Source organism: Melospiza georgiana, chromosome 9, assembly GCF_028018845.1.
Source record: "Melospiza georgiana isolate bMelGeo1 chromosome 9, bMelGeo1.pri, whole genome shotgun sequence".
Classification (NCBI taxonomy): Eukaryota; Metazoa; Chordata; class Aves; order Passeriformes; family Passerellidae; genus Melospiza; species Melospiza georgiana.
In genome coordinates this window covers 3,476,046-3,501,908 of record NC_080438.1, presented here as the reverse complement: position 1 = coordinate 3,501,908, position 25,863 = coordinate 3,476,046, and the positions used below count along the sequence as shown (strand labels likewise).

At 54.4% G+C, this 25,863-nt stretch overlaps 1 protein-coding gene across 1 annotated transcript; it reads right to left on the bottom strand.

Annotated features, from left to right (window-relative positions):
• Positions 1-1,297: 1,297 nt before the first annotated feature.
• UCK2 (uridine-cytidine kinase 2) lies at positions 1,298-21,059 on the bottom strand. Its single transcript, XM_058029935.1, has 7 exons — positions 20,812-21,059; positions 10,912-11,071; positions 9,869-9,965; positions 8,843-8,985; positions 4,413-4,510; positions 2,563-2,611; positions 1,298-1,684 (listed from the first exon to the last, which is right to left on the bottom strand). Exons 1-7 carry the CDS (start codon positions 20,908-20,910, stop codon positions 1,545-1,547), a joined length of 786 nt encoding a protein of 261 aa, XP_057885918.1. The 5' UTR covers positions 20,911-21,059; the 3' UTR covers positions 1,298-1,544.
• Positions 21,060-25,863: the final 4,804 nt, after the last annotated feature.

Below are 25,863 nucleotides of genomic sequence, written 5' to 3'. Positions count from 1 at the left end.
AATCTGCAGTACACCCCACCAGCCCCTCTGGACGTGGCTGTTGTAGCACCACCAGGTTAGGCAAGACTAACTCTCACCCTGGGCAAGGGAGGGCACTGCCTGGGCAGCCCTTGGGACAACAGACTGCAGGGACAGTGTCCTCCCCCAGGACAGTGAAAGGGACACAGGCAGGCTCTGCAAACAGGGAGCAGAGGACTGCTTGGCACCCAGTTTCACACTGCCCAGATGGGATTTGTGGATGGTCCCCCATGGGGATGCAAGGCAGCCCAGGGACCGCTACACACTGCTGAGCCCTCAGCTCAGCAGCTGCCTTTGATCAGCCAGTGCCCCTTTCTTTCAGAAGAGGCTGGTTGTCCCTTAACCATACCTCATAAACCCCAGAATCCCCCACACAAGAGTAAAACCCATGCAGGTGAGGAATGAGACACACCTCTGACCTGCAAGCCAACCTCCAGGCAGGTCAGCCCAGGGTGAACCAACAGTGCCCCCAAGCTCCAGAGGGGCTGAAGGTATCCACGTGCTGCCCCCACAAGCCGGGCACTGAGACTGCTCAAAAGGCTGTGTTTATATGGCCACATACCCAGCAGGTCCTCACTGCAGGGTGTGGCAGCAGCCCCACACCTGTGGTGGGAAGGGGTGTCAGGCACAGAACGGGGTGCTGTTGAAAAGCTGGGACTTGGAGCTGCAGAGAGACAGGGAGAGATACAACCCATCATTCTCCCAGCTGCCAGAAGCAGTGTGCAGCACCTGCCAGCCAGAACCAGGCTGCTTGAACAGCAATGGCAGGAAAAGACAAACCCAACCAGGTGTGACACTCAGGCCACACTCTGTGGAAAGGCTGAGACTTGGAGCTGCAGAGAGACAGGGGGAGATCATTCCCCATCATTCTCCCTGAAGCAGTGTGCAGCACCTGCCAGCCAGAACCAGGCTGCCTGGACTTGAACAGCAATGGTAGGAAGAGACAAACCCAAGCCAGGTGTAACACTCAGGCCACACTCTGTTGAAAGGCTGAGACTTGGAGCTGCAGAGACAGGGGGAGATCATTCCCCATCATTCTCCCAGCTGCCAGAAGCAGGCTGCTTGCCCCTGAACAGCAATGGTAGGAAGAGACAAACCCAAGCCAGGTGTAACACTCAGCCTGCCCAGGATGGACACCACCATGGTCCTGCCTTCCTTACTGAGTTTGAGGTGAAGTTCCTGACACCAACACCCCCTAGAATCCCCTTTTCCCCACTCCCTCCCAGCAACACTGAGCCTGGCAAATACCTGACAGCAATTAATTTTACGTTATTCTGCATTTACGCAAAAATAGAGCAATTCTATATTTATAGAGGTTTATAGCCGGATCCGTGCTGGAGGAGTTATGGAGCAAGGCCGGGAGCTGAGGGTGGTCCGGGCTCCCGAGCAACCGGCGGCTTCTCGTTGGGCAACTCCAACATACAAAATTAAAGGCATTCGTCTCCGTCTGGTTTCTTAAATAGATAAGGGGGGAACGAGTGGACAGTATGTACAGAGGGGCCGTGCTGGCCTCGGCTCTGCCCGGGTCAGTGGGGCCGGCTGCTGGACTCTGAGGGCTGCCGCTGGCGCGGGGGAGTGTAGCCATTCAGGTACCCGTTGCTCTGGCGTTTGCTGAGTCCTCCGTTAAGAATGTCCTGGATGTGCTGCACTATCAGGTTTATGGCCACTGTGAGCAAAAGGGGGAGAGAGAGTGTTAGGATGGATGCAAAGATCAAGCAGAGCTGAGGTAGGGTTGTGGCCCTGCTGTCCCTCCCAGTGTTGTCCCCTCCTATTCCCCCCCAGGACTGATCCCTCTGCCACTCAAGCCAGGACAGTCAGGCTGAATCCAGTCAGGGTGGTGGGGCTGATCCCAGCCAGAATGGTCAGGCTGAATCCAGCCAGCATAGTCAGGGTGATTCCAGCTAGGATGCCCAGGCTGCTCCCAGCCAGCATGGTCAGGCTGAATCCAGTCAGAGCACTCAGGCTGAATCCAGCCAGAGCACTCAGGCTGAATCCAGCCAGGTTGGTCAGGCTGATCCCAGTCAGGATGTCCAGGCCAAATCCAGTCAGAGTGCTCAGGAACTCAGGCTGACCCCAGCAAGGACAACCAGGCTGATTCCAGCCAGTGTGGTCAGGCTGATCCCAGCCAGTGTGCTCAGGCTGAATCCAGCCAGGACACTCTGGCTGATTCCAGCCAGTGTGGTCAGGCTGACCCCAGCCAGGATGCCCAGGATGATTCCAGCCAGGGTGGTCAGGCTGACCCCAGCCAGGACACTCAGGCTGACCCCAGCCTGGCTGACCCAGCTGCACATTGCCTTTTGTGGGATGAACCAAGAGCTAGCCTGGAGGCATTAGAGAAACACACACTCCCAGTCAATAATGCTGCAAGCAGGAGCAAAGGGAACAGGCTCATCTTGGCACACCTGTGGTAGCAGCACTCTCTTGGCAGTGCTACTCTCAGGCAGTGGCCTGAGTCCCCTCTGGGACAGCTCCAACCTAACTCCACTGCAACAGCAGCAGCCCAAGTCTGGCTGCCAGGGCAGAGCAGCAGGGCCTGGTGCTTACCTTCATTATCTGCTCCTCTGGGAATGATCACATCAGCGTATTTCTTGGTCTGGGAGGAGAGAGAGCATTTTGTTACAGGGAAAAAGTGGAGAGACAGCGGGCTGGGGCATTGTCCCTGCTCCCTGGGGCAGCTCCTTGCCCTCCCCAGACCCTCTGGGAGGGATGTCATTGCTGATAATACATTTTGGATGCTCTTATTTGTGTTCTGCTCTACGTTTCAAGGGCCATGCTTTGTGCCCTGACTCCATTTTCATGAGCTCATACAGAAGCCAGTAAGAGGCACCCTGAACAAAACCTGCAATTAAGAAGCCTCATAATCACAGGACTCCAGCAGCTGATGCTCTTGGGAACACCATTCCTCCTGAATCCACCCCAGACTTGCTCCAAGAGCACAAGCTGGCATGGCTGGGCACAGCCATGAGATCTGCCTGGGAAGGGGGGAGAATTCTCCACCACACCACTTGCAGAGGTGTGATTCAGGACACCAGTCCTGACCTAGATTCCCCTGCAGGTGCCAGTCTCAGTCTCCTCCTCATTTGTGGCAGTTTTACAGCTGACAGCCAAGCCCCACCAAGCCAGCTGGGCTTGATGGGTGACACCTGACACCTCCAAGTGCTTCCAGACATATCAAAAACCACCAGGATATGCTGGACCATTTCAGTACTGGACCACTTGGCTCAGAGCTGCTTTAGGAGTCAAATAACAGCAGCAGTGGGTGCTGAGCCAACAGCAGGTTGGAAGTGAGAGCAGACCACTGCAAAGCTGTGGGTAGAAACAAGGCAGTTCTGTGCCCTCCTTGTTTCACACTTCATTCTCCTACAGATTCTTCATCAGAAAAGCCTGACACGGCATCTGCTGCTCTGAAAAACTGTGGATTTAGAAGAGGAGCCTTGCAAGCTGGACCTGCCTCTCAGGAAAAGCCTTTCTGGGCTTTGGAATTGGTCCCCAGAGCCACAGCTGAGTGAAACTGGAAAAAGGGAGCCGTGCAAGAGCCAGGAAAAAATCTTGCAGCACAGGATCAGCCCCTCTAAAGGTAAGGGGCAGAGCTGACCAGACAGACAGGCATAGGGATGCTCCCAAGGTGGGAGGCACAGTTTAATTCCTGCCTGTGGTGCTGGCCAGCACTTCCCAGGTTTCAGGACTCTGCTTGCTCACTTCCTCCAGAACTAAAAAATAATCCTCATATAAAAATATAAAAATCTTCATTACCACATCTGCTTGAGAAGCCTTGAGAAGCAAGGCACAGGCTGCTCTCCATGAGAGCCAGGAAAGGTGTACAATGGCTGATCTGCAAACATGTTATTTCCGTGCAATCCTGCAGTAAATTCCCCCACACAGTCCCTGCCTGCCAGGCAGCCTTGGCTCTGTTATCAGCTCCCAAAGGAGTTTCCTTTCTCCAGGCAGGCCTCGTCCCCCTGGCCACTCAACAGCCACATCCCACTGCACAGGCAGAAGAAGAAGCTGCCCTGCTCTCCCAAGCACGAAGGCAGCAACACTGCAGGGTGAAAAGGGCAGGCAGCACAGCCCAAAAGAGGAGGCAGACACAGCAAACACTGCCTGGGGGCAGAGACCTCCCATTCCCCAGCTAAATACAGCCAAGGATCCTCCCTGCCAGGCTGAGCTGCCCAGAGGTTTGTCAGCCCTTGCCCAGGGAGGGATTCCTCTGGCCATGCTGCCTTCCCAAAGGGAAGGGTGATCTCACCGGGCAGGCAGTGGCTGTATAAACAGCCCCCATCACAGCCTGCCCTGGCTGCAGAGAGGGAGGAAGGCACAGGGGGCAGATCTGAGCCCTGGGCAGACACCAAGTGCTCCTGTTGCAGCACTCTCATGGGTGCACTCCCCTGACTCACCGGCAGGCAGAACTCCTCGAAGGCAGGCTTGACAAAGGTGATGTACTGAGACAGGATCTGCTCCAGGTCCCTGCCTCGCTCGCTGATGTCTCGGAGCACTGAGGGGAAGGTGGAAGGCACAGTCAGGAGCTGAGGCACAACTCTCTCCACCCCCCTTCCCTTCAATAAGTACAGCCTTTGGATATTTTCCCTGAGATCTCTGTTCCTGCAAGCTGCTGTCCATGTGTCTGAGCACACCCCAGCCCAGCTCCATGCTTTTAACCTCCTTCCAAGTCTTCCTGGGAGCCAAGGGCTGCCTGACCTGGCCAAGGGCTTTTCTTGGCCCCCTTCTCGGCTCTGCATGCACATTCCAGCTGTAACCAGTGCCAGCCCAGTCCTGAGTGCTCCCAGCCTCAGCCTTGCCTCCCTCCTGTCACTCTGTCCTGCCTGTCTCGGCCATCCCAGTGCAGAGGTGCCCAAAAAGTAGAAAATCAGTGGGGTTCAGCCACACACACATTAGGGCACCGTTTAACTCAGTTCTGCAGAGGTGGGGAGGGTAAAACTCACCCACCTGCACAGCTCTGCCAGGCTCCTTGTGCTGTCCCCAGCTAGCAGGAGAAGCAGAGGTGAGGGGGTCAGCTCGGGAGGAAGCCCAAAGGCAGGAGAGCAAACTGGCCTCCTGCTTGTTCTGCCACTCAGGCCTTCCACCCTGCTTGCATGAGCTTTGGGCCAGTGCCATCTCCAGTCTGACACCACTTCAGGGTGGACAAGTGGCCCAGTTCAGCAGGAATTCAATCCTCAGGGAAGAGCCAAAGCAGCCCTGTGGCTGAGCAGACAGCTCTTGGCTGTCCCCAGGGGGCTGCTGGCTTTCCCCCAGCATGTGAGTGCCTGGCACTGGCTTTGGAATGAGCCTTCCCTCGTGTCCCAGGCAGAGCCAAGGCACAGCACTGCCCTGCCAGCCTGCCTGACCTGCTGGGCAGCACTGCCTGTGTGCTCTCAGGGCCAGGACACTGCTCTGGCACTGCCCCCATGGCTCTGTTTGTCCTTGGCCAGCAGCTTCACAGTGTGGCCTTTCACAGCCCTGCAGGGGGAAGTGATGGGGGGAAAGGGCTGGCAGCAGGATGGGAACCAGCAGCAGCTTCTCCAGAGAGCAGGAGCGAGCCCCATCTTGAACAACACAGAAAAAGAGGCAGGGAAAATATATCATTCTTGTTTCCCAGCTCCCACACCTTATTTGCTGGGGTGCAGGAGGCCTGTGAGCTGGGCAGGGGCTGGTCCTGACAGGGTAAAGCTCTCCTGCCTCTTCCCAGGGCAGGATAATCACCCCACACACAAACACAGGTCAAACACCTGCTGCTGTACCTGGCCCCAAAGCAGCAGGTCCCAGGTAAAACCACACACCCTGTCCTGAGGGATTGCTGGCAGGGCAGGCAAACATCCCAAGGACAGATTGGCACCTCTCTGAAGCCAGCAGGTCCAAACTCAAACTGGACCCAAAACATGCATGTGACCTGGTTTCTTTTTTAGGGAAACAGGCCAAGGACAGGGCAGTGAGGGAGCTTAGCCACAATGAGGTCCCTGAGCCCCACGGATCCCTGTCTGAGGCACCTGGCAGAGCCTGCCCCTTGCACTCTGCTAGCAGAACTTCTGAGGTGGGCACAGTGTGAGCTGCACACACTGAACCCCAGCAGTGCTGATTAACTGAGCTGTCAGCTGCACTTCCAGGAACCTCACCTCCTGCTGCTGCCCAGCTGAAAACCCAACTCTGCAACCCTTTAGGGCTTCTGGGACACAAAGATGACTCAGGGCCACATCACAACACAAGATCCCAACTTTGGCAATGAGTTGCCTCCAGCCACGTTCCAGGGACATGATTATACCTTTGGCACCTCTCACACAGGCTCTCCTTTCCCAGAAATGACAGGCAGACATGCAGTAAACAGATTTGATGCTGCAGTGGTCCTACCAACTGCTGATGGCAGGGAAACGGGCAGATTCCTAGCAGGAGAACAATGAGCTGCAGTAACCAGGAGACAGCAGCACCTCCATCAGCAAAGCTGCCCTTTTGCAAGTGGTTGATGGTGGGTGGGAGAAGTACAAGGCTCACAAGAGCAGTGTGAGCACAGCAGTGACCCCACAACTCCACACTACACACCACCTTCTCCTGTTCTGAATGACCACTAGGACAGATGGAGCCCAAAGTCAGGGGCTAAATTAATTCAGTGCACACTCAGATCTGTTACAGGGGCATTCCATAAAATAGGGGATTGATATTTGTGTGAAACACCAAAGGTGGGAAATGAGAATGGACTGGAGAGTGTGGGGCCTGAGCATGATTTAAGTGGTTTGGAATAAGGGCTGGAGAATGTGCTGGTTTTGGTGGGGATAGAGTTAAATTTCCTCACAGTGGCTGGTGTGGGGCTGTGTTTTGGATTTGTGCTGAAAACAGCACAGATAACACAGGGATGTTTTTGTTATTGCTGAGCACTGCTCACACAGATCCAAGGCCTTTGCTGCTCCTCACCCCACCCCACAGTGGGGGAAGGGACACAGCTGGGACAGCTGACCCTGACTGACCCAAAGGATATCCCACATGATGATAGAAAGCTGGGGAAGAAGGAGGAAGGTGAGAGGAGACATTCAAAGTGATGGCACTTGTCTTCCCACATACCCATCACACACCATGGTGCCCTGCTTTCCTGGGGATGGCTGAACACCTGCCTGCCCACGGGAAGTGGTGACAAATTCCTCCTTTTGCTTGCCTTGTGGCTTTTGCTTTACTTCATAAACTGTCTTTGTCTCAGCCCACAACTTTTCTCACTCTCACCCTTCTGATTCTCCACCCAGGGCAGGCTGAGCAGGGAGCTGTGTGGGGCTGAGCTGCTGGCTGGGGTCACTGTCACCACCACAGTGTCCTACCCTGTGGCTGGGTGTCGCCCTGAGCTCCTGCACAGCATTTTAAAGGATTAGGGCTCACATTTTGGGACCCTGCATATCTCACATCTCCCTGCAAGTGACTGTGCTGTCACCTCCCTGGCTGAGTCATGCAAGAACAGTGGGCAGGGTCAAGAGGGATTGCTAAAAAGGAGATGTTCATCAGTGCTGATGACATCCCAGCAGCTGAGGAGGCTCTGCATGTGTCTGACAGCAGGAGGGCAGGCAAGACCAGCTCCACTGCAGAGTGGAACATGCACACACAGTCCCAGAGTGACGCACTGAGAGACGCGCTCCCCTCGTCACAGCGCAGAGCTCTGGCAGGGACTGCTCCTCTTCAGTCATCTTCTGCATCCCCAGGCACCCTGTGGAGCCTGTTAGAGCCAGCCAGGGGTAGCAATAGTTCAGACAGAAGTGAATTCTGCCCCAAGAGTCCCCAGATGGTTTTTTAGTCACCCGGGAGGTGCTGCATCAGTGACCCACCCCTCAAAGCTGCTTAGAAACGAAGGACATCTCAAGTCATGCAGGCCCTGCAGTGTGGGTGTCCCTCCCCATGTCAGCTGGCACCCCACAGCCAAGCCAGCAGGACTGGGGAGTCCTGGAGAGGGACAATTTGGTTTCTAGGGCTCTTTGCCCCCAAAGCCACATCCCACACAGAGGCTCCACAAATGTACAACCGGACTCCCCATGTGCAGCACCCACGGTGGACACCATGGCCCAAATGCCCTCCTCAGAGCACACCCACAGCCCAGGTCCTGAGTGGATCTATCAGGCTCTGACTGAGCTGCCCAGATGCTCTGCTGTGCCCTCTCTTCCCTGCTGGCATCTGCTGACTGGCAGCAGCTGCTGCTCAGCTGCTGGCACCGGGCTGGTGCCACGGGGCCGTGCGAGGACACGGCACACTCAGCACTCATCAAAGGAGGAATCCCAGCCAAGGCAGCAAAAATCCCACTGAATCCCAAGAGACACACACAGAGCAAGCCACAAGCTGCCCTAGTGACACTCTGCACTGGGCAGGAAAAGCTCCACAGCTCTTCACAGCTTTGTGCCAGCTCTGCTCTGCTCACTGTCACTGCCTGTGTGCCCACAGCAGTCAGGGGCATTGGTGTCCCTGCTCACTGTGTGCCCACAGCAGTCAGGGGCATTGGTGTCCCTGCTCACTGTGTGCCCACAGCACTTAGGGGCATTTGTGTCCCTGCTCCTGTCACCTGCCTGTGTGCCCAGAGCAGTCAGGGGCATTGGTGTCACTGCTCACTGTCACTGCCTGTGTCCCCAGAGAAATCAGGGGCATTTCTGTCCCTGCTCCTGCCCCCTGCCTGTGTGCCCAGAGCAGTCAGGGGCATTTCTGTCCCTGCTCACTGCCACCTGCCTGTGTGCCCAGCTGCCCAGAGCAGTTAGGGACATTTCTCTCACTGTCACTGCCTGTGTCCCCAGAGAAATCAGGGGCATTTCTGTCCCTGCTCCTGCCCCCTGCCTGTGTGCCCAGAGCAGTCAGGGGCATTTCTGTCCCCGCTCACCTCTGCGGGACAGGCGGGTGTCGGCGTCCGTGTCCACGAAGAGCTTCATGCGGAACAGGTCCCTCACCTCCTGGCTGTAGAAGGCCAGGATGCCCTCGAAGAGCACCACGTCAGCAGGGTACACTGTCACCGTCTCCTCTTTCCTGCCATGGAGAGCACAGTCAGACCCTGCTGCTGGGGGAGGCTGGCCAGCACAGAGAGAGGTGTGGGGGAACAGCTGTGCTCCTAAAGCACTGCTCCAACCCTGGGACACCACTGCTGCACCAAGGGGGCAGGAGAGGAGGGAGAGAGGAGGGAGAGAGGAGGGAGAGAGGAGGGAGAGAGGAGGGAGGGAGAGAGGAGGGAGAGAGAGGAGGGAGAGAGAGGGGAGAGAGAGAGAGGAGAGGGCAGACCTACCCCTGGAGGGAATCCAAGGCATACGTAGGCTTCCTGGAAGGATAAATGGCAAAGCAGGAAGCACACCAGCCCTTCTCCCCCTACCTGGGCCAGCTGCTGCTCACAAGGGTTATGTGCCAAGCTAAAAAGCCCAGGGAACCTGCATGGCCAGCTCTGCTTCCCTGGGGAGCAGGCAGCACTTCCCTGACAGCACAGTGATTTTGTGGGAAGCACAGCAGAGCAACGCCATCCACGACCAACACAGGCATGCAAAAATAAGCTGAACACAGGCAAGGGGAGTGGTACAGGAGCAGGAATTGTTGTTGTCCTCCTCCTTTCCTGGCACTGCCAGGGTGTTTGAGGCTGGAATGCTTGTTAAAGCTGCAAACACTGAGTTTGTGGGGAGAGGACCATGGATGGGGAAGAAAAGGGAGGTCATTAACCACCCAGCGCTGATGCCTGGATGTTACTGGATGGTTACACAGCTTTCCAGACCCTCTGCCTGAGATGCTCTAACCCAGGGCTGGAGGAGTTAGGATGGGAACTTTGTGCTGGCACTTAGGCACCCAAGCAGAGGGCAGGAGTTTGGGCAGGGCAGGGCTGCCACAGGACATTAGCAGAGGCACAGCAAGGCAGGAGCAGCTGTTAGACCTGGAGTGGGAGACAAAGTCATAGACAGGAATCTGGACCGTCTTCCCTTCTGTGATCTCTTTGAGCGTTTTCACGATCAGCTCGTTGTCAAAGGCATCTGAGGAGAGAGGAAACGTTACCCGAGGCAGCTTTGCAACCTCTCCCACCCACCAGCTGCTGAGCTTTGCCCAAGCCAGAGTCGTTGGCACCTCACACTGGGGACAGACAGACACACAGTGAGGAAAGCCCTGCACCTCCCCAGGGAGCAGGCAAGGCCACGGGGCTCTGTGGCTGTGCAGCAGCCTGGGATGTGGCCTGCAGAGATCAATACTGTCCTTGTGCAGCACTGCTGCCAGCCCAGGCACAGGAAGGCATCTCCTCCAGGGCTCCAGCCCTCAGACAGAGACTGCAGCAGTGTTCCAGCAACACAGACAGGGCTCTGTTTGCTCAGGGCTCGCTGCCTCTGGCATTGTCTTCCTGGGGACCAAGGGACAGCAGCTCTGGAATTTCCCCACTGAGCCCAGAGATGGTTCAAAGAGCCCCTGTTGTGGTAACAGGGCACGGCCCCTCACTGGAAGGGTTTGCAGAGCAGCTGCACAGCTGGTTCCCTCCTTGAGGGAGGCACAGGGAGCTGCTGGCTCCAGGGACTCTGCCAGCCCAGATCTCTCTGGGCCTGACTCAGCTGCACCAAAACCCAATCTGTTCCTTTGCTGCCTGCTCTAGGTGAAGGGTATTGGAACAATATCACCTTTAAGGTCCCCTCTAACCCAAACTATTCGATGATTCTACAATTCTATGAAAAACTTGTTCAAACTGAGGGATGTTTTTGCAGGAAGAAGAGGGTCTTAAGGAGTTTGAGGGTTTATAACCTGCTCTTTCACATCCCAAACACTCCACCCCATTTCCTTCCTAAGAGAGATGGGGGGGGATGACACACAGGTGGTCCCAGCCACAGGAGCTTGACTAAGGCATCCCATGAGGATTCAGAGCCCCAGGGTCCATGAAGGGTCTCCATCCCTGTCCCCACAGTGCATGGCAGAGCCCCAGGGCTGCTCTCCACTCACCTGGGTGGTCAAAATTGAACTGGCCTTTGAGTGCTTTGGATTTCTGCTCCGAGGTGAGCACCCTGTAGAAGCTGTCTTGGCTCACGATCACCACCTGCTTCTGGCGATAATCCACCTCGTTCTGCCCCAGCAGCTGCACAATCTTGGAGCACACTGAGGACTGCGAAAGCAATAGAGCAAAGGAGGCACATCAGCAGCAATTACATTTGAGCAGCACAGGGAGGACTGTGGTGGTATTCACAGGGGTCCCAGGATGAGGGAAGAGATGAGATCTTGACTCCATGTTTCAGAAGGCTGATTTATTATTTTTTAATGTATGTTATATTATATTATGTTATGTTATACTATATTATATATTATTATACTATATTATATACCATACTATACTATATTATACTATACTATATTATACTATAATATATTATACTATACTATATTAAAAGAAAATTATATACTAAAACTACACTAAAAGAATAGAAGAAAGGATTCCATCAGAAGACTAGCAAGGAATAGAATGATAATAAAATCTTGTGACTGACCAGAGAGTCCGAGACAGCCAGACCGTGATTGGCCATTAATTAAAAAAAAACAAGATGGACCAATCACAGATGCACCTGTTGCATCCCACAGCAGCAGATAATTATTGGGTTTTTTTTTCCTCTGAGGCCTCTCAGCTTCTCAGGAGGAAAAAATCCTAACAAAAGGATTTTTCATAAAATGTGTCTGTGACAGAGGATGTCTCCAGGTAACACCCCTGCCTGCTTGCTGCACCTCCAGCCAAGAGTCTGTGGCTTTCCCAAAGCCACCGAGGCAGCAGTGCTCCAGAGGCATCACCATGGTACCCTTTAATGTGACAGCAGCACCAAGTTTGCTGCCTGCCACCCTCTCCTCCGCCCCTATAGCCTGCCCACAGCTCCTATTCTGGGCACAAGTGGCAGCAGAAAAACAGTTGGCTCCTGCCTGGGTTCAGCCACGTGCCATGGGCACTTTCTCCTTCAGACAGCAGTCTTGGCTCCCCCAGCTCTGCCCCATCCCAGAAACCCCACCACAGCACTAGAGAGAGCAAACAAAGCCCAGGATGGGAAGGTATGAGGAGGAGAGCCCATGGGACTTTATCAGGGATCTGTGCCACAGCTGCCAGGGCTGGGAGGAGCCAGCACATCCTGGTGCCTGCTGGCACGGGAGGCTGGGGCACTGCAGAGTCAGCAGCTGAGCAGCCACGTGGGCCTGGCTGCTGGCACGGGCAGCGGGCACCTGGCACTGCCCACGGAGCAGGCTGGGACAGGGCGGCTGGCACCGGCTCTGCTGGCACCAGGGCACGGCCACCACTGCCACAGCTCTGCCACAGCAGCCCAGAGCCTGCTGCAGTCCCTTCTCCTTAGTCACGGCAGTCCTTGGGGGTGACTACATTGCAGCCTGGCAGCCAGCACTGCCCCTGCCACTGAGAGCCACTGCCTCTGCCCCATGGCACCGCTGCCCAGACAAAGCAGCTCCTGTGCCAGGGGGAACAGCTCCCACTCAAGCAATCACACTGTGCCCAGCTGAGCTGCTCCTGGCCCTGGTCACCACAAGGGTTGTGCTGAGCCCTGTGCCTTGCAAAGAGCAGAGTGCTTGCCCCAGCCTGCCAGAGGCTCTTTCCATGCTCCTGCCTCCTGGATGGCTCAGCCATCTGCTCCATACCTGGCTGGAAACTTTGAGCTGAAGGCAGCACTGGTGAGAGGGAGCAGGGAGGGGAGTGCATGCCTGGCAGAGCTCACCCCAGCAGGCAGAGGGCAAGGCTGTTTGCCTGAGAAGTGGGAGATTTGACAGCACTCCCCTCTCCAGAGACCTTCTCTTCCCTCCAGGCCAGGCTGACCTGCCTTGGCTGTGGCCACTGGGCTGTGAGTCATGCCCAGCCTGGCTGGAGAGGCTCACTCAGCTCTGCTGCAGAGAGAACCAGCTCCAGCTCACCCACAGCAGTCTGGGCAGCCCTGGGCACCAGTTTGGGTTTTGGCACAGGGATGGGGTCTCCTGAGCATCCCACCTTCTTCTCCTGCCTCTCCAAGCCAGGCTGGCAGCCCTGCCCTGCAGCAAGCTGCTCCCACCCAGAACAAAGCCCTGCAAGTCCGTGCCAGTCACTCACCCTTGCACACAGGCAGGCAAAGCCAGAGCCTGCTCTCCTTTTCCTCTGTTTTCCCACTCCCCAAATCCTTCTCTGATACAACTGTTTATCCAGCTGTATCCCATAGGTTCTGCAAAACTGGGGTGTGTTCAGTGCCTCTCTTCCACCTTTCCTGGCTGCTCACTGCCCCAGACACCACTGCCTGCCCATGCAGCACCAGGACACAGCACAGCAGGGCTCAGCCTTGGCTACAGCTGCCCAGGACACCAAACTTCCCAGGCCCTCTGCCATCAGGAATAAAGTGCCCTTCAGCACAGCCACCCAGAGAGATCCCCAGAGCCACAGGTTCCACGTGGATCTGCACCCCAAACTGCTTTTGCCAGCCCAGGGCAGGGAGCAGGACTCCTTTCCTTTGAATCAGTGAAAGCAGCACATGGATTTGCATTCACTCTCTGCCCTTGGACCTCAGCATGTGTACTGGCAATAAAATCATCACAAATGGTGTCAGTCTTCCTTCTGCCTTGTGCACACTACTCTCAGGTCTGTGGATTCTGGAAGGTGGAGAAGAGCCTCCACCAGCTCTGAAAATCACCCTGCAGCTCCACACCTCACAAATTGAGACACTGATAGTGAGAAAAGCCTAAATAGAATGCACTCCAAAGCAGCTGGAGACAGGAACACGTCCTCCCTCCAGGTTCCAGACCAGGAACAGATTGGATCCCAGCTGCATTCACAATCCAGGGCTCAGGGGAAGATGGTGCCTCTTGGAAAAAGCAACCTGGCAGACACAGTGGACCCTTCCCTTGTCCCTGGTGGGCTCTGGAGAGATGGCAGGAGTGGTGGAGAAAGACAAGCAGGAGGACATCCTGCTCTCAGCACCGAGCTCAGTTTCAGCCTGGCTGAGCAGGGATGGCACCTGCTGGCTCTGGGAAGAGGAGGTGACACCTTGGACAATTGTCACCTTGGTGCTGCAGGTGTGGGCCAGGCACTGCTCACATACTGCACCTGCATGTTCAGCTTGCCTCAGTCCACTCCAGGCTGGATTCAGCCCTCCTTTGCAGGGCCCTGAACCTCAGCAAGGTCCAAGAGAAGGTTTTTTTCCTTTTTTCACTATCATTTGTGGTAGGAACAACAATGTCTCATGAGGGGCAGTCCCTGATGCCAATGTGAACAACTCCTACAGCTGGACATGCAGTTTTTCCCCTTGGCTGATAAACACTCACTGTTAAGGAGGAAGAAAAACCAGAAACATACAGCTTGGAAACTCCCCTACACAACAGGAACAGAAACTCCCAGCCTCAGGAAATGTCCCCCCAAATAAATGAGATATTCCCTGCTTAAACCCTTTTCTCCCAAAGCTGCACAGCATACATGTGTGGCTGTGAAAAGATCCATCAATAACTGGAAATGAGCACAGCCAGGTTTTGGAGAGACCCACAGATGCCCAGTAAAGCAAGAACAAAGCATGACTCCAAAGAACTGTGCCAGTGTGCCTCAGTCTTCGGGCAGGGGACACTTGCTGACAACAGGCACTTAGCAGCCACTTGAAGGGGCAGCCTGGGCTCAGATTCCTTCTTTTGCTGCTTCTCCCCGGGAAGAAGACAATTGTTTCTTCTCCAAAAAGCCCAGGAGTGCAGAGGACGCCTTGAGAAAGGTGACTTGATGCCAATACACAAGCTGGAGGGTTTGAAGCCCATCACTAGCCATGCCTTACATGACACAACTCATCTGCATGAGAGCTGTGCCAGAGCTTCTTGCCTCTGCTCAGCCCCTTTCCGTACCCACCTCATCCATGCACACCTTGCCACGAGCCAAAGCTGGTGATTCAGCTGCAGCAAACTCCAGGCAACAGGATGCTGCTTTCTCAAGCAAAAGGAGAGAGCTTTCCCTCCTCCAGAACTTGGTTACAACTAAATATAGCCAGGCCCCAGCAGCCTCTGTGGTTGCCAAGCAGACCTTTCCCATGCAGCCACATGGAACTGAAGCAGGACTTTCCAAGGGACCCTGGCTGCTGCCATGGGTCACGAAATCCCACACACTCCAGGCTGGAGCTGCACTCCCTCAGGCTCTGCGCTCGAGCTGCTCCCTGGGAAAGCTGTGCAAAGCAGCCCACACCTCCTGGGGAGGAAGGTATCAGCACAGCACCACGGCAGCCACAGCTCCAAGAGGTTATTCCTGAGCAGGAGCAGCCGCAGTTCCCCTTGCAGGACTCCTCCCCTGAACCAAGCACACAAACAGGCAGTGTTCAAGGAAGAAGTACAGCTTTATTCTGCTAGGAAGATGCAGAGGGCACCTGGAGAAGAAATCCAACATATTTTCCCAAAAGGAGAGAGGTGGTACACAGGGGAAGAAACAGATGGGTGTTTGGAGGCCTACCTCGAACATTTATTTGGAATACAATAATTACATATTTAATTCACATTCACTCGTGGCCTATAGCCAGCTGCTCAGATATTCTTCAGGAGTTGACTAATTCCCTGACATTATTATGCAGATTATCCCACAATCCCTCCTGGGTAGCTCTGATCAGTGAATATCACTTCTGATAGGTGTTAAGGAGGAAGCTGATGGACAGTGCCACTGTCACCCACCAGGTGAAGGGGCCAGGACACAGCTGATGTCTCCAGCCCCAGGAGGGCAAGAACTGGCTGGCAGGAACTCCAAAGCCTTGTGCAGGTGGATATGCTAAAAGCCACACGCTGACAGCAGCCTGTCCATCCCCAAGGAACCCAGCACTGCAGAGGGATGCTCAAGGTCCCATTCCAGCTGCACAGAGGACCTCCCATTTTCCCAGGGACTCTAAATGAGACACCCAGCAAAAGTGACTTAGCCAGATCAAGTGATTCCAGTCCTAAAGAAACACTGGAGCTGCCAGATCCCTCAGGAGGAAGAAAAGGGTTGTGTCAGAAGCGTGGAAAGCAATGCACAGCCTCCTGCCACCACTGCAGCCTGCTGCTCATGAGGACAGTCCTCCCCAACAGAGCAATGCCCTTGGCCCAGAGCACAACCAGGAGCCAGGACAGACTGCAGCAGTCCCATCCCAGCAGGGAGAGGTTATCTCCAGGGATATCAGTGCCATAATGCCCTTCCTGCAGGATCTGACTGGGAGCTGGCTTGGCAGGAGCTGGCCATGGCTCTGCAGCTGCAGCAGCCTGCTTGGGGTGTCCTCATCACACCTCTGTGGATAAAACAGTCTCCAGTTTTGTGCTCTGACAGGATTTTCCCTCAGATCAAACATAAGGAACCACTGTAATTATTTGTTTAATTTCTCTGCTGTCCTCTGTAGCATGCTGCCCTTATCTCCTGCAGCACACGAGTTACAGATGTTGGTCTCTTCCTGAAGGTTATGGTGATTATAAACTACCAGGAAGCATTTGGACTGGGATGACACACAGAACAGACAGCAAACTGGGAAGGGTCCCAAAGCATCCATCAAATGCCTGTGACTGCAGACAGCCAGTTCATGACCCACTCCATCCTTTCCAGCCCTAATGGGAGCATGCACATGTGGCAACACCAGGACTGCAAATTTAGTATTATTCCTGAACCAAAAGCCTGTCTCTCCACCCAGAGCACTCCCAGGCAGGTTCACCACCCTGCCTTTCCCTGTGTGAGGCACAGGCCAAGCAGAGCAGGAGGGGAATAGCCAGGTTTCTATTCACTCACCCTGGGACACTGTGCATGTGATCAGCAATCCAGGGCTGGAGCATAAACAGGCACACACAGAGGCTCTAAACACAGATTACACGCAGGGAGGAAAACAAGCCCTCTAACACAATCCCTCCCAATCCTCTGGTTTTAGGCACAGGATATTTTTCTCGAGCCCCTGCTGCAAACTCCATAGCCCAGAGCTGGCTGAGCCCACGGGACTGTGGTAAGCAGGCTCCATAATGAGCACATATTCCATCAGTAACAGGAAAGGGCTGACCCATCAAAACGCCCTGTGGATCAGTCTGATCAGGGCTGGCACACAACAACGTTCTGCTAGAAAGTTTGATGAGTCTCTAGCACACGTTGACACCAGTGTTTAACTAGTCAGACCTTGTGATGCAGGGCTCCTGCCAGGCACAAACCAACGTCACCAGGAAATGGTGCTGAACCGGCACAGGGCTGCTGCAATTCCTGTTAGTCCCCCTCCCGTGGGGGAGCCATTCCCGGATCTCCCCCGGCCTTCTGTGCCAGCCATCCGGGTGGTGACATTGTGCCAGTGACCCCAGGCTGTGTGGGGGACCTCTGCCCTTGGTGGGCTGAGTTGTCACAGAGGAGGCTCCACGAGAGATGGAGCTGCCCCTTGCAGCTCTGAGCACACCTTCCCTGGGGGCCAACGCTGCTGTGCCACCCTGGCAGGGCAATGCCAGCCTCCTGGCTGGCTCACTCCCGCAGCCTGAGCCAGCCCTGCCAGTGTGGTGGAGTCAGTGAAGAGCACACCTGGCTGATCACAAGGCTGTAATCTTGGTGCTCTGCAGGCTGGAAACTCTGAGGCTGCATGTTCAAACAGACATTGGGAACTGGATGTGCTAACTCAAGACCCAAATGATCTAACTACCTCCAAGGCTGCAGTGGCACCCATGCTCAGCCCTCACTGCCATCTGAGCAATGAGCAGCCAAACAAAGCAATCTGTCATTTCTCACAAGCTCCTGTTGGAAGGCAGCAATCAGCACCTCACTTCACGTGGGGACAATTAATGCTTCAGCCCGAGCTCCAAGAGCTCTCCCCACCCCTGCAGCCACCCCAGCACCAGATGCTGCTGCTGGGAGCAAGCTGCTCCAGGCACTGCTGGCAGAGCTGCAAGGTCCCTAAGCTGAAGTGAGGACACAAAGAGCTTTAGGGGGGTATCCCAGCAGTTCCCAGCTCATCTCAGCAGCCAGTTTGCTGAACTTTCCTCCAGCCTGCAGCCTGGCTGCCTGCCTTGTGCTCTGCAGAGTCCTTGCTGGTCAGGAATGTCCTGCAGGAGCTGCTGGCAGAAAGGCCACGGGTGTAAGAGGGAACAAGAACTCCAGCAGAACGCTTGAGAACAGACAGGGTGAAAGAAAATGTGACAACAAGCCTTGGGAATTGCTCTGAGGGAATGAGGCAGTTGCAGTGCTCTTCATGTTTGGAAGGATGGGGGTCTTAATGGCAAGTGATCTCCACCCCAGGAAAGCACAGACTGCACAGTGCTTGGGTTTCAGGGGACAACTCTTTTTTTTGTTTTTGTGAAGAGCCTGTCCCAGCTGAGCTGACTCAAACCAGCCGCTGTGGAGCTTGTGCTGCCCTCACAGGGGCTGTGATAGCCCAGACTGCTCAGGGCCTCTGCAGCTCCCCAGTTTTGCTCCCAGCACAGTCCAGCTTTCTTCCCAGAGCCAAAAACCAGGTTCTACCCTTATTTGAGCGGGCAAAGTTGCTCAAGCCACTTTTGCTCACTAGGGAAAGAGCACTCAGCCTTTGAATTTGAGTTCTCACAGATTTAAGGAACACTATCCAAACAACCCCAGCTTTTTGGGAAGGATGGTTGTTTCCAACACCAGCTTCCCCAGGGTACCACGGCACACAAGTCACAGCCAGCTACAAACACATCCCATCCTTGCACAGCCTGACCCTGCTGCTGCACCAAGAGGGATGGAGGGGACTGTGGAGCCTATTGTCCCGATGTCAAACCCAAAAGCAGCAGTGGGAGGAGCTGCAGGGGGCCTTGGAAGGCAAATTCCCTCTGTTATCTTCGGGCTGGTGTGCTGCCAAAGGGGTGTGTTGGGACAACAACCCGCAATTGGTGTCGAGGCCAGTCGGATGGATCTGTCACTTTCCCACTGGGAAAGGCGCCTGCTTCACTCCCCTGCTAGCACTCACTTTTCACCCACAGCCAGCACATCAGCACGGCAGCCCCTGGGCTGGATTTTGGCTGCAGGCAAGCCCTTAGCTAAGCAAACCTCATCAGCCCCATCGCTGCTTTCCCAGAGCGTGCTGCAGCACCCGGCACAGGCCGCTGTCACCAGGCAGGTGAGGGACAGCCCCCACATCCCTGCGTTGCAGCCACACCAAAGGTGAATCTGAGGAGCTGCGGGCGCAAGCCTCAGGTCATTTTTTTCCTGTTTCTTGGAGTTTTTTGCCAGTATATTTCTTGTGGCCTTTTCCCACCAACTTTGTAGCGATCTGCTGGACTCCCTTCAACAGGCAACACTGCACAGAGATTTTCAGTAGTCACTGGAGGGGGGGGGAAATCAAAGCTGAGAGACAGGAAAAGCCAGTTAGTACATCTCCCTTGCTAGAAAAGGACTATTTCCCTATTTTTTTCCTAAGACAGCCTGCTGCTCTTGAGCATTTTCACTTTGAAGTCGAGCACCACTGTGGTGCATTGTACTGTAATCACTGCTTTTACCTTGTGGGCCTGAGACACCGTGTTCAGAGACATAACAGTTCAGCAGCGCCAGACGCGATGTTATTGGGACAACTACAGAGAGGCAGACCCACGCATCGGAGAACAGACAAACCCAGCGTGTTTGAGTCACCAGAGCTGTGCTGCAAGAACAATCCAGCTTTCCTTCCCACCGGAGGAGACTGCATCCTCTCTCTCACCATCCCTCCCCTGTTACAGCTGGATTTTTCCCCCTTGCAGCAGCAACAGCAGTCCAAAAATCAATAGGGAACTCGGAGACACATGCTTAAAACACTGGGCTGAGATACAGCAGTTGGGTTGTGCCTTCAAGAGAAGGAGGGATCCCCCGGAGATCAGCCCGCAGATCCCAGGCTCATCCTTCTGAATGTGCCAGCCCACATTCAGTTTCCTCAGCAATAAATATTTCACAGGTATAGAGCTACTTCCAAATCTATTCATCCTTTCCTAAATACAGCTAGAACGTGCTGCCCTGCATACGAGTGCCGATGAGCTGCGGAGCTGCTTTTATCGCTCTTAAATAAGAAGGGAAAAAAAAAAAAAAAGGTATTTTCTTTTCCTATTAAGAAAGAAAGTGACCTAGCGAGGTTAAACAAATTCAGACGGGCACACTGCATGGAACAAGGAAGATAAAACGCTGAAAAGCTGCAAGGCTGCCGTGCACTGCAGTTTGGGTGTAGCAGCCTGCCGGCAACACCCGCATTGCCCCGGCGGGCGATGCCCCGTCCGTGCCCGCAGCCCTCGGCCCGCTCCGCTCCCACCTGCCGCTGCCAAGGGCCAGCCCCTCCCGGCACGGTAGCCAGGAGGTCCTGCTGCCGCTGTGAGTCAGCATTTGCTGCAGAATCCCCGCTCCTGCCACCCTAAACTTGGGCAGAGAAGGGCACCCCCATGCACGACCGGCGGGGGTGGAAATTAAAGAATTGCATCGGCCCCGAGGTGCCCTGCGGGGCGGGCAGCGCCTGGGGTGGGTACGGGTGATGGGGAACGGGGGAAGCGCTGACTACAGGACCACAGAAGAGATTCTGGAGGGGAGGGAGATGCCGCCGCTGCCCCGGCCGAGCTGGGGCCACCCTTGCTCCGCACAGCGGCCCCCGGCTCTGCCCGCTGCCACAGAGGGACACAAGGTCCCGGCCGCAAAGAAGGAGCGAGTAAATCCCGCACCCACCCCGCACCCCCTCCACGTGTCCGCGGGGCTCCGTCCGCCGGCCGGGCAGAGGCCTCGGCGGCCGCGCTCCTTCCCCCGGACCGTCCTTCTGCGGGCAGCCGGCTCCATCCGCAGCCGCGGCCCCGGCTCCTCCATCAGCCCCAAGCCCGCGGCCGGGCCGCGGAGCAGCGCACGTGGCGGGGCGGCCGCTCGGAGCCGCCGCCGCCGCTGCCATGTGGCCGCCGGCCCGGCCTGGCGGGCAGCTCCCCCGCCGACCCCCGCACCTTGCCGCTGGCCGTGCCGCCGCTGACCCCGATGAGGAAGGGCTCGCCGCCGCTGGGCTGCCCCTGCTCCTCCAGCCGCTGCTCGCTGTCCCCCGCCATCCTCCCCGGCTCACCGCCGCGCCTCCTCCGCCTTCGCTCAGCCGTGCGGGGCTGGATTTATCTGATGAGTCAAGGGCCTTCCTCCCCGCCTGGTTCACATCCCCGGCGCTGCGGCTCCTTGCCAGGTGCTGCCGCAGCTGCACATGCTCCGGCCCAGCCCGCCGGCGGGCGGCACTGCGGCCACATGGGCCCGCACCGCGCCGCCGCCCTCAGCCCGCCCGCCCGGCCGCGGACAAAAGCGGCGGGCCCCGCGCTGCTCCCGAACCCCGCACTGCTCCCGAACCCCGCACTGCTCCCGAACCCGCTCCCTTCCTCTCTCCGGCCACTCCGCTTCATCACACACCACGGTGGGCCCCGGCAGAACCTCCATTGTTTGTGTCCCACGCTGGCCAAGGAGGCCAAGGGCATCCTGGTTTGAATCAGCAATAGTGTGGTCACCAGGACCAGGGCAGTGACCGTGCCTCTGTGCTGGGCACTGCTGAGGTCGCATCTGGAAAACTGGATTCAGTTTTGGGCCCCTCGCGACAAGAAAGAAAATGAGGGGCTGGAGTGTGTGTAGAGAAGGGAACAGAGATGGGGGAGGAAGGCCCGGGGGCTCAGCCTGGAGAAAAGGAGGCTCAGCAGGAGCTTTATTGCTCTACACCTGAAAGGAGGTTGTGGCCAGGTGAAGGTCAGCATTTTTCCCCCGTGTAACAAGAGATAGGGCAAGAGGAAATACACTAAACTTTTTCCTAGGCTTGCGTGGGTAGGTTGGGTATTAGGAAAAATTTCTTCACCCAAAGGGTGGTCAGGCTTTGGAACAGAGTACCCAGAGAAATGGTGGAATAATCACCATTTCTGGAAATGTTCAAGAACCACACAGATGTGGCATTTGGGGACACTGTTTCATGGTGAACAATGCTGGGTCAATGGCTGGACTTGGTGATCTTGGGGGTCTTTCCCAACCATAACAACTTTCTGATTCTCCCACCCCACCTGGGTCCTGGTCCTGCAAAGCATTCATAAATTATTATTATTATTATTAACAATTCAAATCTAGGAATAAAAGTTATGCTTATGTCTTTGGCAAATGGGATCTGTCTGGGAAGAGCCATGAGCGCTCTGGAGGCCAGGATTCAAAGTCAAAATGACCTCAACAAAATGGAAAAAGGATTGGAAATACGTAGGGTGCAAGTCCACGCAGACAAATGTGATATGATCCATGACAATGTGAGATAGGAGCCTGCTGGTTAGCCAGGCCTTTTACAGATAAAGATCTGGTGTAGAGTGGATCAAAGAATCAATTGGTGATGCCCTGTGAAGAAGGCAAACATCCCACTGGGGCATAGAAACATCCACAGGTGTCATGCTTAGAGAAAGGTGAGGCCTGGTGGGAGCTCAGGAGCAGCCCAGGGTCTGGCTTTGTAGGACTGCAAAGAGAGACCTTCCCCATGTTTAGTCTGGGGAAGGTCTCTGCTGCAAACAACTATATAACTATTTAGAGCAATACAACATCTGCTGGGCTGTAAGGCTGTGTGGACATGATAACTGTTTCCAAATACATAAAAAAACTGCCACAAACAGAAAGCGAATAAGGAATAAGTTTCTTTTACCCTTAAGGACTAAAACAAAATGTTGTCAGCTGAACACTGCCGTTACAAGGACAATTCAGGCACATTTTCTAGGGTTGAAAATGGTTAAATCATACAAAAGGTTGTTTAAGGAGACTAAGGGCTTTGAAATCTGAGGACTAAAAATAAAAAATAAAAAAGAAAAACCAGTAAACATGCTCCTGTATGGAAAGTGTTCAGTAGTGCTGATCCTGCTTTGGAGCAGGAGCAATGCCCCAAGGTTCCTCCCAGCCCTGTTCAGAGAGGATCAGAACTCTCAGTCAGGTTTCTAACTTCCCACTTCAACACAGCAAAGCAGATGTAGAGATGTTTCCAGACAGGTTCCATGCCCCCCATCCCACAGGATGTGAGAGAGGATCCCCTCAGCAGCCCCATCACACAGGATGATGTCCCCCATCCCGCAGGATGTGAGAGAGGATCCCCTCATCACCCCCATCACACAGGGTGATGTCCCCCATCCCACAGGATGTGAGAGAGGATCCCCTCAGCAGCCCTGACCCCTCTGCCCACTGCTCCCCATTCCTCTCCAGCAGTGCCAGCATGGGAGACTGGCACAGCATGCAGCCCTGCCAGGGAAGGAAGTGCTATATATGGATGAGAACTTCCTGCAGGGATGAGTTCCCGTGGATTCCCATGGCCCCAGGCCAGTTTCCAAGCACTGGCCATGGGCACAGCTCCTGCACACCCCAGTGGGACCCAGGAGCTATTCACAGCTCTTCTTTCTTACCTCAACGCTGACACAGTTCTACGTGGATGGCAAAACCCCCTCAGGAGAGAGAGAACTCCAGGTTCTTGGGTTCTCCTCCTGCCTGCCATCACTCCTGCCCTGCTTGGGGACAGTGCTGTTTCAGGCTGTGCTGCCCAGCTTGAGCTTCTCTGGAGGATGCCCATCATGGCGTTTCAGCTCCAGGTGAAAATGGACTTGTCCTTCATGTGGCAGGAGCTGACACACACCTGCAGGGGAAGGAGAAGTAAATTCCTCTTGGAGGGGGTTGAGCTAAGGATACCCAAGGCTTATTTATACAGAGCACAAGGAGAACTTGAAAAGGTCAGGTTAATGGCTCTTTCAAAACCAGGCCAGGGCTGTGACCTAGAAGTGAACCAAATGCAAGTCCCAGTTAGTTTCAGATGGCACTTTTCCTCAAAACTGAGAATTTTACACACCCTTTTACTGGCTGCTGGTCACTAGCACACTGTGCAAAGCAACTGAACATTTGTTCAGTTTAAGCTTGCAGACCTCAGTATGTGAAACCTTCTGGGATTATGTGTCTCTCTAATCTGGTTTCAAGGTTGCCTCCATAAATATTACCACTTCTATATCTAGAATGTTTGTGGACTACACCAGCCCCTGACTCTTGAAACCAGAGCGATGTATTATGCAAATGCCTTTCTTTTTCTCATATCCCAGGCTGGTAGATCAAACCAGACTGCACCCAACTCTCATCTGTCCTTTACACGTTGATCAAAGCACAAGAATGCTGTTTTGAAAAGGAAATGCCATTGAGGGTAATGTGCTGTGTGTTGTCTGTAAAAAGGATCTGCTGATAAGGATCCCCGTGTGATTCAAAGTGACAGGATGAAATTACAAAGAGCCTGTTGTCACCTCTACCTCCAGTTCAAAGCATGGACCCTGCAGAGAAAAGAGGTTCATGGTTCACTGACCATCTCCTCCTGGCCTGCATCTGCCAAAAAAACCCCACTCAGTATCAATAAGTGATACCATGTGAATAATTTCCCACAGCAGCATCTGAGAAACGATTTCAAAATACTGCTTTGATGCATCTCACAGCCAGGAAAGTCAGGGAGCTCTAAAGAGAGGGAGAGAGGGGGGAAGATGGCACACAGCACAGGCAACTGCATGAGGTGGCACAAAATAATATAGAATCACAGAATGCAGTGGGTTGGAAGGGGCCTTACAGCTCATCTCGTTCCAAGCCACCTTCCACTATCCCAGGGTGCTCCAAGCCCTGTCCAACCTGGCCTTGGCACTTCCAGGGATGTGGCAGCCACAGCTTCTCTGGGCACCCTGTGCCAGGGCCTGCCCACCCTCACAGGGAAGAATTTCTTCCTATAGATCACAAATCCTTCTGCATCACCAGCTGTCAGCATTTTCCTGCTGCTCACCCCGAACAGAAACATCCACCCTCAGTTCCATCCCTGTTTCCCTGATGACTCTGAGTCCCATTTTGCTGACATCCAGTTCTCAGTTTTGCCCTGGTGTTGCAGGAGGTTCCCTGGACATGGTGCTGGGACTTTTCCCACCTCCCTGTGACGTCTGACACAGCCACCTGCACACAGGTGGCTCTCTGCTTTCCTTGTGTGCCTGTCCCCAGATTTGCAGAGGTTGTTTGCTGTCTGAGCTCACACCTCACTCGCTGTCTTCTCCTCTTTCTGCACGCTGTGTTTAATTTAAGGGTGGTAGATTTTTTCCTTTCCCTGTTTTTCACTCAGCTCTGCCCCTGTAATCTTCTGTCACCAGCAGCAAACTCCTCTGTTACGTAAGGACAGGCACAAACCTGCCCTTCCCTGCTTGCCCTGTTTCCTTTTCTGTATTTCTGCTTTCTAGGTCTCCTCACCCCATTACAAACCCACGGGTTTGGTCTAGTTCTGCTGCACCAGATGTAATTGCTGGAGCCTCAATAAAAGTCAATTTGTCTGCCAAATCCTTGCTGCTGTTATTGCACTGGCCTCGTTAATGCACTGCATAGTGCCATCCCTTCCATGAATATTTTACACACACGAGCAATGGGAGATTTGAGTCCCTGTGAATCACAGAATGCTGTACTCCTCTGCTGGCTGTACAAGGGGCGTGTGGGACAGCAACAGCACCTGGTAAAGGGCAGGCAGCAATATTCCTAAATATTTGATCCCAGAAAGTGCCTCCTGGTGAGATGCACTAACAGGCTGTTCACAGAATGCTAGAATGGTTTGGGTTGAAAGTGTGAAAAATGCGTATTTTATGATTGGCTTTTCTCAAATATTCAAATGAATATTATATGTGTTATGTTAGAAAGTGATGCTGTATTAATTTTTCAGTAGTGTAATAAATAGAGTTTTAGGTTATAATGTTAAAATAGAAACATGCTATGTAAGATACTTTTTTTGAAGAAAGGACTTGGACTGAGATAGCAGCCACAGGACACCTGAATCTTTCAGAGAAAGAGAATTTATTCCTCCATTATCAGAAATGAACTTCTTCCTGCCTTGCTCAGCCATGATGACACCGTCAGGATTCAGAGGAAGAAGATGACACTGACCAGAGAGAATCCTGTGTTTGAATGGAATTTATGCATCATGGATGAGGTGTATGAATATGCAACAGGCTGTTGCTTTTAAGGGTTAA

Excerpts from the sequence above, each read along its gene's own strand:
- UCK2 (XM_058029935.1), bottom strand. The coding sequence starts at position 20,910 with ATGGCGGGGGACAGCGAGCAGCGGCTGGAGGAGCAGGGGCAGCCCAGC. Across the intron at positions 11,072-20,811 it reads GCGGCACGGCCAGCGGCAAG|TCCTCAGTGTGCTCCAAGAT; the intron begins GTGCGGGGGTCG and ends TTGCTTTCGCAG. Across the intron at positions 2,612-4,412 it reads TCGAGGAGTTCTGCCTGCCG|ACCAAGAAATACGCTGATGT; the intron begins GTGAGTCAGGGG and ends CTCTCCTCCCAG.